The following is a 16,670-nucleotide window of genomic DNA, read 5'->3' as shown; positions in this document are numbered from 1 at the left end:
TGCTTTGAAGTCGGACATTTTAACAAGGGAGACTATTTGCTTTTGGAGCCAGCCTCAATTTGAGGGACTGCAGATTTTGGCACGTTCGTGCCGCCTTCATTTTCCAGCTCCTTGGGGTGCAGTTTGAGCTCATCCCACATGAGACTAAAAGACAGGATTTGATTTAATATATTTTTTTCTTTGTGAAAGAGTAGGTTAAGTAGAGGTTGATGTAGCGAGCAGATGGAAGCCAGACAAAAAAAAGATGCAGTGAATACACTCTATGGCAGTATATGCAAAATGGGATCACTGTAAACATACTGCATTAAAATACCATATGAATATTAATCTTCAAATGTCTAAATGTCTGTACTGAAGGTGTGAAAGTGTTCACTTTACTTGTGCTTATGCCAAAGAAGTGCTTGCTGACAACGCCTTATGCAGTCGGTTCCTACTTCTCTTACCTTGCAGTACTTCCACCTCTCTGCGCAGCTTTTCAAATGCCATAATTTCCAGCCGCACAATTCAGCCATCGCTCTTAATTGGCAGATATATGGTAGGCTCTCATAGCCTTCTCTCGACGCAATCTTTTTGTCTCTGAAGATAGACAGAGATGGAATGATGCTATCACAAGTAATCAGAGAATAAAGAAGAACGTTGAAGAGAGAGTTTCAATTATTCTGCCTGGATGGGAGCGAAGAAAAAAATGTATTGTGCTTTCTGTTGAAGAAAAAAATAGAAAAAGAGCATTTATTCTGCACATCTGAGCAGTAAAATCACATGCACATACATATTTATATGTATTACACGTGTTCCAAATTTCCATTTTTACTGCTCGTCTTTGTGCGCAGCGTTTAAGAGCCGCGCCTCCCTAATAAGCTACAAACTTGTCTGTTCCTTGAATGATATTTCAAATTCAATTAATAATGTGCTTTCAAGTTCAGATAGTGAATCTTATGGAATTCAGCCATTGTACTGAGTTATCTTTGCAGGGGGAGGTTATAATAGAATATTGTTGGCCTTTAGCTCCCTGCTCTGTGGTCAGATGCATTTAAATGTCAGCACTGTTTCCTGCCTTTTCAGAAACAGGCTTGAAATAGGAAACACAAATGCCAGCCTGGGTCCTATTACCTGCCGCCCTGCTTTGTATCCGTGGCTCATTGTTTATGCCAGCCTTTTATGGATCACATTCAAATAATGCTGGCGATTCAAGTCTGATTTATAGCAATAGATGCTATAATTGTACTCTGATGGCCCCTAATAAATTTCATTTGATTGATTCTTGTGATAACGATGATGCATGCATAGTTCGTTATTGCAGATCGCATTACTCCGAAAGAGTTTCTCACTGGCCGGCACTGCAAGAATCATTTATTTGATATTATGTCTGAGGTTTTATTGGGTCTGCTTCTAGTCTTTTACTGAAGGTGCATAGAGTACCTTGGCCTTGGTCCTCTTAACCTTATAGCCACTTACAAATATTAAAGCCTGTGTTAATTATGCATTCTAAGGTGAAGTAGTAAATTTAATTCCCCTCTAAACCACCTCTTCTGTGGTGCTTGTTTGAAAATGCGTGCCTTTTTGCTACTGTTGGTCTTCTCTTTTGTACAATTTTAACCTCCTGTGCGTTTCAGATGGCCTGTTGGACTGCGTAGATCCCGATTGCTGCGAGCAGCTGAGCTGTGGCTCTGACCCCCTGTGCCAGGGTTCGGCCGACCCGTTGGCCCTGCTGCAGCAGGGCTCGCTTCCCCTCACCACACCCCATTCTCCCACCAGCACGCACACTCACAGCTTCTACCACCGCATCCGCTTCCTTCTTGGCAAGGCGGCCACACACACTCTCCCTGGAGACGTGCCCTTTGATACCAGGTATGCGCTTATTTACTCTTTGTGCCGTATTCTTATATGTAGTCTAGTATTTGTGTTTGCGCATCCATGCTCTCGAGTTGTTCGACTGCACGGTGCGCTGAAAGACCTCAGGAGTAGACGATGGACAAATACATCCATTTTAATGACTTGCAACGTCCACTGGATGTCATTTGTTTAAGGAGGATTTGTGTTTGCATGTGAATGGGGCATGTCGTGTGTTCAAGCGCCTGCACGTACATCTGTTACCCTGAAGATCGGCAGTCACACGACAGCACATTGTTCCTTCTTCCAGGATCCGTGTCAGAATCCAGCTACAGAGTGTTTGTTTGGTACATATTAATGCTTTATGTGTCATTCAGTTACACCAGTCGTAAAGGTGTCACCATAAATTTTTCAGCACCCTCTGACTGCTGTCTAAGAGCGCAAATCCATCTCAGCGACATTATGATGACCTAGAAAATTTGGTTTGGAAAACAAAAGGGGATACCACTCTGAAAAATGGCAAAGTGCTTCTTTTTTTCCCCGACCCGTTGGTTCACTTGTAGAATAAACAAATAAATTAATTATGTGGCATTTTTTTCTGAGGGGAAATCGATTGCAGCTTTCAGGACAGGAGTAACAAACGGGACTACGCAGTCACCCGGAGAACACCTCACCATCCTTCATTTATCCTTTTTTCCGGAGTAACAGATTGACTCCATCGTGAATGTGTGCGTACGTGTGTGCGTGTGCAACGCATGTGTCGGCCTAAATCTGTCTTTATTGCACCGGGGCAGCTGTTAGTCCAGGTTCAAGCAGTGTAATCTATTCTTTACCTGCAAAATCAAGATGAATATTTTCAAATGGGAGAGATGCTTCTCATCATTTAGGGCCTTTTTAAAGAACAACCTGGCCTGCTTTGTTTTTTTCTTGGTTTTTTTGCTGCAGGTAGCGCTGTCACTGTAATATAAAAATGATGTGGAAGTTTTGGTCTCTTTATGACAAGGTGTTGAAAGGTTTTACTGTGGGTGAAGCTATATTTGTGATCCTTGTATCCTGGCAGTCTCTGGCAGACTTTTTTTCTGTGCTGAAGAATGGAATTGTACTGAGAAGAATAAACTCAGCTGCTTTTTTATTCGCACAAGGTCATCTGGCAAGTGCATCACAATGTGCCTCTCTCTTCAAACAGTGATTATGTTCTCCATCACTGTAAACCTGTCATCTCTCCCTCTCTTTGTTTATCTCCATCTCTTTTTTCCCTCTCCCTCTCTCTCTCTCGTCTTTGTTTTGGCAGTCGGGTAGCTGTGATCCGAGGTAGCGTTGTGCTGCAGGATGGCTCTCCTCTCGTTGGAGTCAACATCTCTTTTCCGCAGCACCCCGAGTATGGTTACACCATAAGTAGGCAGGATGGAAGGTACAAATTTAGGCACAAGAGACACACAAAAAACTACATTTCTAATTCCTTTTCTCCTCCAAACTTAGTTGCTCCTCATTTCTCTCCAGCTTTGACCTGGTGACCTTGGGCGCCATGTCTATGACCTTGATGTTCCAGCGTCCACCCTTCCTCCCTCAAACACGAACCATCTGGTCCCCAAATAACAACTTCCTGGTTCTAGATCAGGTGACAATGTCCAGGGAGGAACCTCAAGCTCCTAAATGTGACATCAGGAGCGTTCTGAGTCCCTATCCTCTCGTCCTGCCCTACCCACTTTCCAGATACACCGCATCGTGTGCAGAGAAGGGGCCAGCCATACCTGAGCTACAGGTAAAATCCCTGTTGACAGACGTAATCACTGTTCTCAAACACAAGCCCACGACTATGGTAGCTATGTGATGGTGCTGATTTCCTGATATCTTTTCTCACCTAATTAACTGAACATAATTGCCTGGATTTAGTCATAAAGAAATAAAAATAGCAAGAGTAACAAAGCATTTAATGTGTGCGTGTGAGTGTCAGCGAGAATGAAGCTTACATAAACTTTGTAACAGCTCAGCAACAAACCAACCTGGCCTCACACGATTGAGACAAACAGGATTGTGCAAATTTAGCTCGATTCATATTTGCATCATGCAAACACCAAATGAACAAAATGCAAATGTGTGCTACATCCATACACTTCCCCACCACAAAAGCAAATTAAGTACCTGAAAATCAGATGTGAAGGTCATTCAGGTGGTTACATATTTACTTCACAATGTAGCGCCAAAGATTGGATTTTTTTGTTGTTCACAGAGAGCAGGACCTCACCCTGTGACTTTTTTTTCTCTCTCACTACATTTGTTTTTTGTGGTTTTTTGGTAGATTAAAAGCACAAAGCACATTATTCCTTTTCGCTCTCGCTTGAAAATATCATCATTCAAGGCCACAGATACACTATCTGCACTTTGTATCAACAGAACATCAAAACGAATGAAGGGACATTTTTTATCTTAGCTTAGCTCACACAAGCATCGGGTAAATAAATGGAAAGAACAGCACTGACAGTTCGTACATGTAACATGTTCATTGACTATAGTGAACACAGGCAGCTGGTTAAATGAAAAACTTTATGAATAGAGTAATACAGTATATACTGGATATACAGTGCTGTGCAAAAGTCTTGGGTCACCCCTCATTTATCTATATCTTACTAGGAAAACCGGAAATGCATCCAGCAACTTACTGAAACATGTGCAAGCATACTTGTCGGTGTATGTTTGTATTATCTTTGACGTTTGCTTCCAAGAAGCCAGGCTATCAAGAAGTCATTCGTACAGAAAGGGTAAAGAATGCTGAAATACACAAGAACTGGACTAAAGATTGGCCTACAGGCTCTACCATGGTGGCTGTGGGGCTGCATTTTAGCCAGTGGTGTTGGAGATATTTAAAAATTGATGGGATTATCAACAGAAAACAACCTTCAGATTTTTATTCGCCGTGGAATACCCTATAGAAGATGTCTGAGCTTCATTTTTCAGCACGAGAACAATCCCGAACACACTAGCAGTGCAGTAAAAGCATATCTAGGTAGAAAACACCTACATAATGGAACACTATCCATCATGGATTGGCCTCCCCAGAGCCCAGATAACAATATTATTGACACAGTGTGGGATCACCTTGACAGAGAACAGCTCAAAAGTCAGCCAGCATCCAAAGATGAATGTTTTTTGTTTGTTTATTAAGTCACTGACCTATAAAACACCGAGGCACAGACAGCACAACCAATTTTAAATGGTAGCTTTTAGTCCTTTGTTACTGTCATGTGAAAACTGATGGAATTATGAACGCGGAAAAGTGCCATCAGATTTTTATCCACCATCTGGCAAGCATCAGCTGGTACGGATCAACATGACAGTGATGCCAAACACACTTCCAGTGCAGTAAAACCATATTCGGATGGAAAAACACAACATCAGTCATGGATTGGCCTCCCCTGGGCCCAGATCTCAGTATTATTGACACAGTGTAGGATCGTCTTGACAGAGAACAGAACAAAAGGCAGCAACATCCAGAGAAGAGCTTTAAATGTCCTTCAAGAAGCCTGGAGAAGAAATGACAAGAAAGCATTGGTTTTTGCCTTATATACTATATTCAGTTCAGTTCAGTTCATTTTTATTTCAAACATGTGCCTTCACAATCATTACAAAATATCATTCCATTATTTGTTTGAAAAGGAGTAGGCTGAAGTATTTACTTATTTGTCCCTACCCCCTCAAGTAATATATTTAATGCATATAATTGCATGTTTCAATAAATCACTGCACTTACTTCCCATTTTCCATCCATGACTCAAGACTTTAATACTTTTTCTATTTTCTACAGATATCATTGTGGTGCAGACTTCATTTCATGTATTAAAAAAGATAAGAAAACATTGACACGTACTCTGTGTACTTACTGCACCCTACTGTGCAGCTATTTTCTTCTGTACCTGCCAATAACACTTATTACTCTAGCTCATTATACAAATACAAAGTCATGATAAAACACCTTTCTTTCCTATATTACTCTGTCACTCGCTTTCATTTCTCATTTATGCTCTCACCATCACCTGTATTTCTCACTCTGCTCCTCTGCTTATTCTCCCCAGGCAGTGCAGGAAGACGTTTCAATCCCAGGAGCCTTTGTGAAGCTGAGCTACTTGAGCACTCGTGCTGCTGGCTACCTCTCTCTCCTGCGAATCCTCCTCACTCCTCCCTCCCCATCATCCCCTGTCTCCCCGCTGGGCGGTCTGTCCAAGGTTCATGTCCGCGCCTCTGTCCAAGGGAGGTTATACCAGCGGTGGTATCCTGCCGGGCCTGGTCTGGTCCACAGGCTGGTCTGGAACAAGACAGATGTTTATGGTCAGGAGGTCTGGGGTCTCACTTATGCAACTGGTAGGTAAAATATGAAATTATTCATTAATGTCTTTTTTCACATTTGGCAACAAACATTTAACTTTCATGCCAAATACCACAAAAGAAAGAAGGTAAGATAACTTGTGGATCAAGAAAAGGACTACAAACTATTGATTTGTTCTTAGCCATGGGAGAGTCTGTTAAAAGCACAGATAAAAATCCAACTCATCCCAGATAAATTAAAACCAGCAGCAGTCCTGAGTGCCATGCGAAAGGCGTCTACCTGGGGAAACATAATAACAAAATGAATGATAATATTATGATAGGCCTCCTGCATAGTAAACATGCCATCAGTCCATAATAATTTTCGCATTCAAAAATAATCATAATAATCTGTGTGTGTGTGTGTGTGTGTGTGTGTGTGTGTGTGTGTGTGTGTGTGTGTGTGTGTGTGTGTGTGTGTGTGTGTGTGTGTGTGTGTGTGTGAAAGAGCAAGAGCAGGAGATTAAAAAAGGCCTATTTTTCAGCCCATTAAAGTTTTAAGTGTTGAGTTTGATCTCCTATGATTGGGTTTGGTGAACATATTGAAATGAATGTTTCAGCACTTTACTTATTTGCGCTCTTTCATAGCTTCATGATACGATCACACCATCTCATGTTCATAAGGCAGGGCCAGACTATTTTTGTTTAGTGTATTTTTGTTTCCACTAAACATTAAATGAACTAATAAATAGCGGGGTTAATGCAGAAGCCTTGAGAGCTTGAATAAAAGGACCTCTGGATTGGAGAAACCAGCCTCCATAAATGCATGGCACAATGGCACAACACTGAGCTGTAAATGTGCACCTAAAAGACAAATGACGCTCTGTCAAGGATGATGATGCTCACATTTTGGACAGGGAAGACAGATGGTTTGAGAGAGGACTGAAGGAGGTCATCTATGTGAACAACAGTCATTGAACAGAGGGGATGCTCTACAACACCAAAAGACCCTGCAATAACGGGAAAAAAACCCCAAACAATCAGATGACCCCCTATGAGGGAGCACTTGGCGTCAGTGAGAAGGAAAATCTGAGTTTTAACAACTTTAAATCTCAGCAGAACCAAGATCAGGGACGGGCAGGCATCTGCCGCAAGGGGTTGGGGATGAGGGGAGGGAAACAGGACAATAGACAAACTGTGGAAGACAGCAGAGATTAATAATAACCAGTGATTGGATGCAGTGTGTGTATTAACTCATAAAGAATGAAAAAAGATGAGTGAAGAAGAAACACACATGATCAGTAGTAGGTCAACGACTCCCAGGACCCCCTCCAAAGGGAACAACCCCCACTAGGGGGTAAATGGATGGGACTCTCCACCTTTGATTTTAGAAGTGAAGATGCCTGTTGAATCAGAGTCTTCACAAACTTGAAGAAGTCCAGTGGGCTTCTTCTTTTTTTCAAGCTCTGAAGACGATCACGACCTTGATGAATGCGAGCCTACACAGATGGTTAATCCAGTTTGTGGTTTGGGAGTTGCTTTTTATTACTTTTTATTAATAAAAGTATTGGCAGTTTAACTTTTCCCATCCACTTTATATTTCTAGCCACACTTTAACACTGCGCTTTATTCTGTCTACCTTGGAGCTTTATCTGAAACACACAGTCACACACCGATGGGTGCTTTTGGGATATTTTTGGTTTTAGCATTTTGTCGAAGGACACTTTAGCATGCAGACCTTCCACTTACCTTCCAAGCCCTAGCCGCAAAGTAATTACAAATAAAACTGTTTTTCACCAAGAAAAGAAAATGTAGCGCAACACAACTTCTCCAAAAAAACCCCACAGTTTGTTGCTTGGTTTTACAGCTTTGTTTAAGCTAAACCACATTAATTAGTGAGCTTTGGAGGCATATTTTTAGGCGAGCTTTGTGAACATTGGACGGAGCCAGGGTAGCTCTTTCCCCTTGTGTTCCCCTCGCTCCAGTTAATTCACAGATATGAGAGGGCTATCAATCTTTTTTCGTCCAACTCTGGACAAGGAAACAAACAAGCCTGCCCACAGAGATATTTAACTATTTCTACAAGCAAAGCTCCCGTTAGCTTAGTATAAATCAAATCTGAGGGACTCAGAGAAATGTTTTTTTTCCTCTTTCAGACAGGATGCAGGCCAGATGAATAAAACCCTTTGAAAGACAGAAAAACAGATTTTCTTTTATCATCGTCCCTGTTAACTCTTAGGTCTGCGAGGGAGCGTTTCAGCACTGCGGTTTGCACAAAAGCCTGATTGGAAGTCATTGTGTAAATGATTGACCATTCAGTGGGTAATCACCCAACTGTTAATAGACAATGTCCTGCTACGAAATTACAGATGGGAGATTTCAGTGTTTGATTTAAACTTTTTAACAGTAGTTCAACAACTGCCGATTCACTGCAGCACACCAAAGGGTTTCCTATAAGTGAAATATCATTATGAAATTAAGAACATATCGTGAATGCGGTGAGAAGGGAAACATTTTCTTCTTTTTCCCTGTCCTGCCTGACAGCGTAGCAATCGGAATTGTTGACTGAAAGGCAAAAAAATGCCAAAATTTATTAGAATTACTTATTTATTTTGGGTTATTACAACCAAAGAAAGTGGAGTTGGGGAGAAAGTTAAGAGAAGAAGAGGAAGCGAGAGAGAGAAACGCTGAGAATCTGCTTCAACACCTGTTGCGGTAAAGAAAACAGCAGAGAAACCACAGCAACTAACAACATATGCATAAATAATAGTGTTACTGAACAGCACTTAGCTTGACTCTGTCCAAGGTCCCTGAAACCTGAAATGGCGCTGACAGCAAAGAAGAGTAGAGATGTAAGGAGAGGGAGGAGCAGAAAGACGGAAGGCTACAAATACTCTGCAGAGATATTGTCAGCTATGACAGGGAGATAGCCCCTTTGGACGCGTTTGACGGCGCTGGTTCTGTGGGATAAAATAAAAAAAAAAGTAAAAAGCACATAAATACAAATCTGTGTGCTGAAGGTTTTCATTACCGCGGCCTTCTGTCTCCTTTTCCCCAGTGTCTTCTCTCACCTGTGTGAAAAACAGATTTACAGGATGTGAAACTGTTACTGTTATTGCTCTCTAGGTTCATTATGGCAAAAAACAGCCCTTTGTAAGATGCCATCGAGGCTTAAACCATTGAACTTTCTGCTATCTATGTCCGTGGCTTCCTCTTTGTGGAAGAGTGTGCGTAAACAGTGCAGCAGCAAGATAGAGCTTTCCATAAGCACTGAGATCAGGCTTACCAGACTCTTTGTCCACCAGAGTGTAGGGCCTCATACCAAGATTGCATCTTTCTGTCCCCAGGCCTTCTTTTCCCCTCGTGATCCCTCCCCCTCCTCTTATCTGTTCGAGCGGCATTTCATCTGCTCCGGCTCTCTCGTGATCTTTCACCTCTTCACGGCTCACATGATCCCTGTTTTTATTTACCCTGCTTTGCTAAACCACTTCACCCTTCTTGCCCCCTTTCCCTCGCCTCCCTCTTCCTCTACCCAGGCGGGTGATTTCCTGTGTTTCCTGTCCTGTCCTGATCTCCCTTTCGCTTTTCTTCCCTCCTTGTTATTTCCTCCATTCCCTGTGATCTCCCCGGTTACCTCGCTCCTGTTTTCCTCTGCCCTTCATTGTTTTTGTCTTCTCTACCCATGTTCTCCCCTGATCCTCCCCTCTCTATAGTTCCTCGTGCTATGTTGGTGCAAAGACACAGACGAGCGTGGTCTCTCGCGCACACACACGCATCCTGCGGTACGTCTGTGCATGCACACACACCCATGTGCCACAGAGAGCAAGAGAAAGGGAGATCATGCTCTGTTTGCTGGGGTGAACACATTGCCTGAGGCTTCGGCAGTGGGGAATGAAAGCTTTCACCTGTGAGATATTGAGTGTGCATTTATGGACTATAGTGTGCATCTGTATTGTTTGCGAGCGAGTGTGTGTTCTCGCGCTGAGGCTTGTATCGTTTCTTGTAATATAGCTAGAGTAATATTCGGTTGTGAAGCAGTTCTCCAAACACTGACACTTTCCCTTTGAGATTGTTTCGCCTGTTTTGTCCTGGAAAAAGCTTTGTTCTTCATATTAAGTCAGTTTTATTGTAGGTTTGTTTTTTTTAAAAAGAAAACAGAAAAATGTTCCTATTTACAGAAATGTATTCATGGCAACTTTTAATACATTTTACAAAGGCTGGAATGCTTTCCAGGTTGTCAAACAGGCTTTTGAAGAGGAAATGCAATGTACCTTCAAGGGTCAAAACACGCACAATGCAAATATGTGTGCTTTGGGGTTTTTAAGAAAGGTTTTTTTGTGAAGAATATATGTAGCTTTGCATTTTCCGATCCCTCTCACTTCTCTTTCTGTCCTTTAAGCCTGACCTTAAACCTAAGATTAAAAGCCTAACTGAGCTTAAGGCAGATAAAATTGAAACAAATGGACTTTTTGGATGAAACCAAAGCGAGAGTTCCTAGGCTCTAAGAACTTTTGTCCAGCACTATAAGGTTTCTTTTTCTCTTCCATGATCTCCAGTGCCCCAAATTACAGATTATTTTCTCTCCCCAATCACCATATCGATCGTTCCCTCCGACTCTGAGATTTAAGTCAGCCCCGTGTGTCTGCTGAGAGTTTCTCTCCGCGTTACTGGGAATCTCCTGAGTTTCTGCATAATGCGAGCGCCCCTACTTACGTATTCCGGAATCTCATCTGATCTTTATGCTGACTTTGCCGCATGGTTTCCCTTGAGCGCCCGTCAGTTCACAGGCATGTTGGTCTACAGTGAAGTTAAAAGAGATCAGTGCCAACAGTGATTGACAGCGACAACTGTTCTTCTCCAGCTTTTGTGTTGATGTGTCAACCTAACCTTACTCTACAGTATATCATTATATTCATTTAAGAACACTGTATCATCTTAAAATGTGCTCTGTACTGAACCCGTGCAGCTTTAAAGCATCTTGTGGTTAAGTAAGGAAGATGGAACGGCCTTTTCTTTCGTGTTTGCTTGGCTACAGCAGCGAGGTACCTAATACAGTATTGCCCATCAGAGCAGTTTAACACTGAATATGATATTCTTGTATGATTTACCATAATCATACTGATAATAGGGGATTATCAACTAATGCTAGCACTGGCTATCAGGCACGTCCATAATTCATTGTGATTTTAATTTGACTGCTTATTTTGGCTAATATAATAAAGGTGTGCTAATACATCTGTGCTGCATCCATGCAACGTCATGAAATGTGTAAGACAACCAAACACTAAACAAAATTAAAAGGAATCCAACTGCCATTTAGATAGTTACCTAAAGTGTAATAGAGTGGCATTTATGTAATGCTGTTTCAGTCTTACTCACCTCTCAAGCTAAATTTAACCATGCATTCATACAGCACTATACACTTCTCATATCCATGACCAATTTAGAATCACCAGTTAGCCAAACATGCTAATGTTTGGACTGTGGGAGGAAGCCAGAGCGCTCAGATGAAACACATGCAGGCATAATGGTTAGCCCACATTTACCTCAGTTACCTAGCAGACCTTCTCTGCATGTATAGGCCCAAGAGATCACTCCGATCCTCTAACCAACTGCCCTTAGTGCAACAAAGACCCCGACGAAAGACTACAGGGCACCGAGCTTTTGCAATTGCCGCACGCAAAGTCTGGAATAATCTTCCTGTCGATGTTCGCATGTCAGATTCCATTCAATCGTTTAACTCATGCTTAAAAACTCACCTGTTCCATCTAGTTTTTGAAGCAAATCAGTTTGGACTTCCATCTGGTCTGCATTTGTGCAGTGTAACTGTAAATATCACTGTAACTGTAACTATAATTGTTTTTAATTGTTTTTAACTGTTTTTGTTGCCTTTCGTTGTAATCTGCTTTGCTGCCTTGTGTGAAGCACTTTGATGGACACTGTCCTTTTTAAATGTGCTTTAGAAGTAAAATATTGATTGATTGACAGTCTCACAGAAACAAGGTTCCAAATTAGAGCCCAGGCTGTGGGGTTTGCATGTTCTCTCTGCACATGTGTGGATTTATTCAGGGTACTTTGGCATGCATGTTAGGTTAATTGGTGTTTCTTAATTGACACTGTACTCTGTGTCAGACTCAAAGCGTGCTACATAATGCTACAGTCACACTACGTAAAACAGTGCTGCATCCAAAACTGCAAGAAGATAGAGTCGGTCTGCCATCAGTCTGGGTCACGTTGGCAATAACATATGATTAGTTTGTCATATTAGTGAAACTAATTGCGATAAATCAGGGAAAATCACAAACCTCTTGCCATCTGCATCAGAGGTATAGAGCTAAACTTGTCTGCCAGCGGTAGAGTGGCCACTTGGAAAGACTAGGATATTTTTCATTGGGTCCTTCTGGCCGGACACAGCAAAATCCACACATAAGGCATGACTCTCTGAGCCACAGACTCAGCCAGGCTTACAAAAAAGGGAAAACTTACAATTTACACATGTATAAACATACAAAAACACACAGCTTGGTCATTTTGTAATGACCAACGTTTTACAAAGGGCAGTGCAAATTTGTGGCTTAAAAATCACAGTGTAAGCACAGGTTTTACACACGTTTCTCTCTTAAAACATTTTGGCAGTTCAGATAAATGAGAGGAGGCTGACGGAGAATCGATATGTTTACGATATATGAGGATGAACTCTTTCTGACAGACATTGCTGGGGACCTGAGGACTGAAACACAAGTAGAGTCCGGGATTAATCCAGAGAAAACTATTGCTCCATAGAAACCGGAAATCCGTGTGTAACAACTGATATGCACCATGTGCAGAAGGACAAAAAAACATTATTTCCCATCTGATCCCGAGCTGTCTGTGTGAAGATACTGTTACTAAGCCAGGTGTGTAAATGTGCACATCCTTCTGGGTGTTTCTGCAGGCTGTGTGAAACTGTAGGTCCTTATTAAAGTCAGTGTTATGTACAGGCATGTGGTATTATATACCAGTAGATTATATGACATTATGTGATGAAGGGAAGTTAAAGAAAGAAACCTGAGAGTTGGTCTGGTTGCGCACTGCTGAGATGCAGACATGCAGAGAGTTGTTTTCATTGTGTACTGATCATGGTGTAGAAATGCAGCTAAAAGCCTGGAAACATAATAAAGTATTTTGATTCTGATTGTGCAATACAAAGATGTATGTTTGTATGCATCTTGCATTAGAATTGTACTTCCTCCTCCTCCAGCTTCAGTAATTATTGCCGAGCAGGAATATGTGGGGCTCGGTTGTAAACACTCAGAGTGAGGACTGAGTAAAGAGTGCCAGGACAGTGCCAAAGTTTTGGCGCTGCACTCAGAGGTTTGAGCCATCCACTCCACACTCCTTCTGATAACATCTCCCCCTCTAATTCCAAGTAAATGAGCACTCCTCTCAGCAAGGTGCAAAGTAAGACATGTGCAGCTTGCAGTAAATTGCCTGCCACAAGTCTTAATAACTCACATTTGTGTGATTTATTATGTTGTGTCCTCACTCGGAGAAATAAATGGTGGAGCAAAAGAACTTCACTGATTACGTGCTGGCAATCTGCATTTACAGATTGAACGGTGAGTATTTGCAAACATTCTGCAATCTGTCTGAGAGCGACTGCAGTCAGCACGGTAGTCGCAAGGATTTTGTCGTCCTATTTTTGCTGTAGTGTGAGCCATGCTTAAATAAAAGTGCACAATAAATTGATTATGAGAGAACCATTTTACAGTTTCTGATTCAGCAACCGCATATTTCTGCAAATACTTTTACAGGTGGTCTTGTTTATCATAGGACATCGTACAGCTAGGAGCTATTTTCAGAGTGACTATAGGCATACAGCGACTGGAATGTGTGAGAGAAAAGGCAGCAGAAAGTTGCCATTAAAATTGTAATAAAGCACTTGCTTAATTAGGTAAATGTATTGCTTGTGTGTTTATTTTTTCCACCTCTAATGACTCATGTGCATGGGCTTCTTTCCTTCGGTGTGTGCAAGCGCGCCTGATTACACACTGCAGAATGACATGTATGTAAGTATGTTTGCGTGTTTACTTTGAAAGCTCCTGCAGCTTGGTCACCTGCTGCCTTTAAACATATTCCAAGTGGCAAATTAGTGCCGAAACATATTTAATCCTGCCAAGCCAAAAAAGAAAAAGAAAATCTGTTGATAGTTGTTAGTTGTAGTGGGAAGCTGCACAGCGTATCATTACAACTAAGAGGCCAAGCAGCTAATTCTAGGGCTCCTTCATGAAGCCGTACTCCTCCTGATTACGCCCCCACTCCTCACTGATGTCTCTCAAACACAAACACTGATGAGGTCTCCCTACAGGCCTTTTATCTATCTCACCACTCGATACAATATAGCTTTGAAAAAGATATGGGGAAACTTGTGTGTGCTTTGCCTTGTTTTCAGGCTTTGTTCAGATACAAGCGCGTGCAGTCATTCTGCGCCACGTGGTGCAGCGTTAAGCACAGCCGGTCTGCAGCACATAGGAATTGCACGCTACTGCTTAATGTTAAGCTCTCGATGTGTGCACGTGTTTCTGTTCCAGTGGCAGTCGGCTATGAGTATGAAGTGTGTCCCGGTGTTATCCACTGGGAAAGAAGGACCGCTCTGATGCAGGGATTTGAACTGGTCCCCTCTGACCTTGGAGGATGGTCTCTGGACAAACACCATGCCCTTAACATTCGCAGCGGTGAGTTTGTCCGCTTGTTTTTGGTGCTTGGAGGCTGGCTGCGTTTTTAAAGCCACAAAATGAATTGGAGAAACTTGAATTCAATTCCAATTAGTTTTTTCTTTTATGAAAGAAAAAACTGATGTTTTTTGCTTTCTTTCTTTGACATTGAAATAAATAAGAACCACCGTGTGACTTCTTTTAAGTTATGTGTTGATAGTCTGGACAGACTACATGAAATGATACAGAGCTTAGAAGTCCAAGATGTCCTTGAAGTAAGGACATCAAAACACTGTAGTGTGGGTGACTCAGCTACAATGTGCCGTTATTGCCATTAAAGCTGCTCAGAAAGTGGTTTGAGATGTATCAAATTTGAATTTTCTCACACAAAAAATCTTAATTTGTTACTTGTTAAGAGTTAGGCACACAGAAGATGGTCCAGATTTAAATGAGTCCAAAAAGTCAGACTGACAAAATTTTGGTCGGTGCAACAGAGTGAAAAACATCGCCCTGTCCCAAAACTCTTTTACTCCCTTAAATCTGGCGTGATGAGTTCAAAGGAAAACAAAAAAGACAGACCCCAAGTCTGACACGTGAAAGAACTGAAACTATTCCTACTTGTCATTGCATTCATAAATGATTTCAGCAACATTAGCATGCACCCACTGATGGGAAGTACACTTAAAGGGCCTTTCATGTCACCTTTGCATTCCTCTCTCCCCAGGAATCCTTCACAAAGGGAATGGAGAAAACGTCTTCCTGTCCCAGCAGCCCCCTGTTATCAGCACCGTGATGGGGAACGGCTTCTATCGGAGCGTCCCGTGCGGCCCGAGCTGCAGCGGCGCGGCTCGGGACATGATGCTGTTTGCCCCCGTGGCGCTGGCTAGCGGCCCCGACGGCTCTCTCTACGTGGGGGACTTTAACTTCATTCGCAGGGTCCACCCAGACGGATACACCAGAACCATACTGGAACTCAAGTGAGAGCAATGATCTTGTTGGGTGTGCTCGTGATAAGACCGCTTTTGGTAGGGATCTCTCGCAGTAGGAAGCAGTGGGATTTGGCGCATCGGATTCACTCGAGCACAATGTGAAATAAAAAATTAGCTCAGCTGATACGGGTTAGCATGGCATTAGCTGCGGATGGGATCTGCAGCTGCAATCTATTTGATCTCGGTGGAATTCTTTCTGAAGTTCGTCTTCATGCAGAAGGAGGAGCGTGTGAGGTTTAGAGATCACAGACTCTAATCTACCTCTTTAGGATGCGAGAGAAGCTGAAAGTCTCTGCTGAGAGACAAAGATACGTTTTTTTCCATCTTCTTCTTTTTTTTTTCCTCTGGATTATGACGATGATATCTCCTACTGTGCTGCAGGCATTACATTCTCTCATTTCTGTATTTTTTCAAGCGTTGACTCTCAATGGGATTGCACAGTCATTTGTCCTGTAGAGTGTTCTCCTTATGTATCTTTACTCTCATTCACTGTTTTTATTCTATGGCTGACTAATATTTCTGGTTCAGGCAGAGGTTTCCTCTGGGAGGAAACACCCCCAACCCGCCAAAAACGGCTTCTTGTTTAGGTTAATATTAAATGTGAAACAATACAACTGTCTAAAGCAACCCCAATTTCACTTTATGGGGAGAAAATTTAGCAGCCTATGAAATTCTGAGAGCCTCTCGTTAGCCTCATAAATAATTGTTTTTACTTTCTCTTCTCTCCCCTTTTGAAATGCTCCTTTATGGCTTGTTATCAGGAACCGGGATACCAGACACAGGTGAGAAGTGGTGATTTACACCTCCTTTATATACCTGCACAAATGTGTGTCGAGGGAATAGACAGTTGCAAAACGCC

At 42.2% G+C, this 16,670-nt stretch overlaps 1 protein-coding gene and 1 long non-coding RNA gene across 2 annotated transcripts in view; one reads left to right on the top strand and one right to left on the bottom strand.

The window, feature by feature from the left end:
* tenm1 (teneurin transmembrane protein 1) overlaps positions 1 to 16,670 on the top strand; it is a 201,524-nt gene that overhangs the window by 128,633 nt on the left and 56,221 nt on the right. Inside the window, exons 15-21 of the mRNA XM_085420553.1 lie at positions 1,614 to 1,848; positions 3,122 to 3,241; positions 3,331 to 3,592; positions 5,901 to 6,186; positions 14,700 to 14,843; positions 15,547 to 15,799; positions 16,573 to 16,593. Coding sequence (XP_085276679.1) covers positions 1,614 to 1,848; positions 3,122 to 3,241; positions 3,331 to 3,592; positions 5,901 to 6,186; positions 14,700 to 14,843; positions 15,547 to 15,799; positions 16,573 to 16,593 — 1,321 coding nt within the window. The remainder of the gene's footprint in view (positions 1 to 1,613; positions 1,849 to 3,121; positions 3,242 to 3,330; positions 3,593 to 5,900; positions 6,187 to 14,699; positions 14,844 to 15,546; positions 15,800 to 16,572; positions 16,594 to 16,670) is intronic.
* Positions 4,281 to 9,287, bottom strand: LOC146677319 (uncharacterized). Its single transcript, XR_014913543.1, has 3 exons — positions 9,161 to 9,287; positions 5,862 to 6,130; positions 4,281 to 5,351 (listed from the first exon to the last, which is right to left on the bottom strand). It is a non-coding gene; the product is annotated as an uncharacterized LOC146677319 (long non-coding RNA).

Source organism: Rhamphochromis longiceps, linkage group LG2 (genome assembly GCF_057381845.1).
Source record: "Rhamphochromis longiceps isolate RC_006_pf linkage group LG2, R_longiceps_female_GT1.1, whole genome shotgun sequence".
In the NCBI taxonomy this organism is placed as follows: domain Eukaryota; kingdom Metazoa; phylum Chordata; class Actinopteri; order Cichliformes; family Cichlidae; genus Rhamphochromis; species Rhamphochromis longiceps.
The sequence above is the reverse complement of the archived record's forward strand: the minus strand, read 5'-3'. Positions and strand labels throughout refer to the sequence as shown.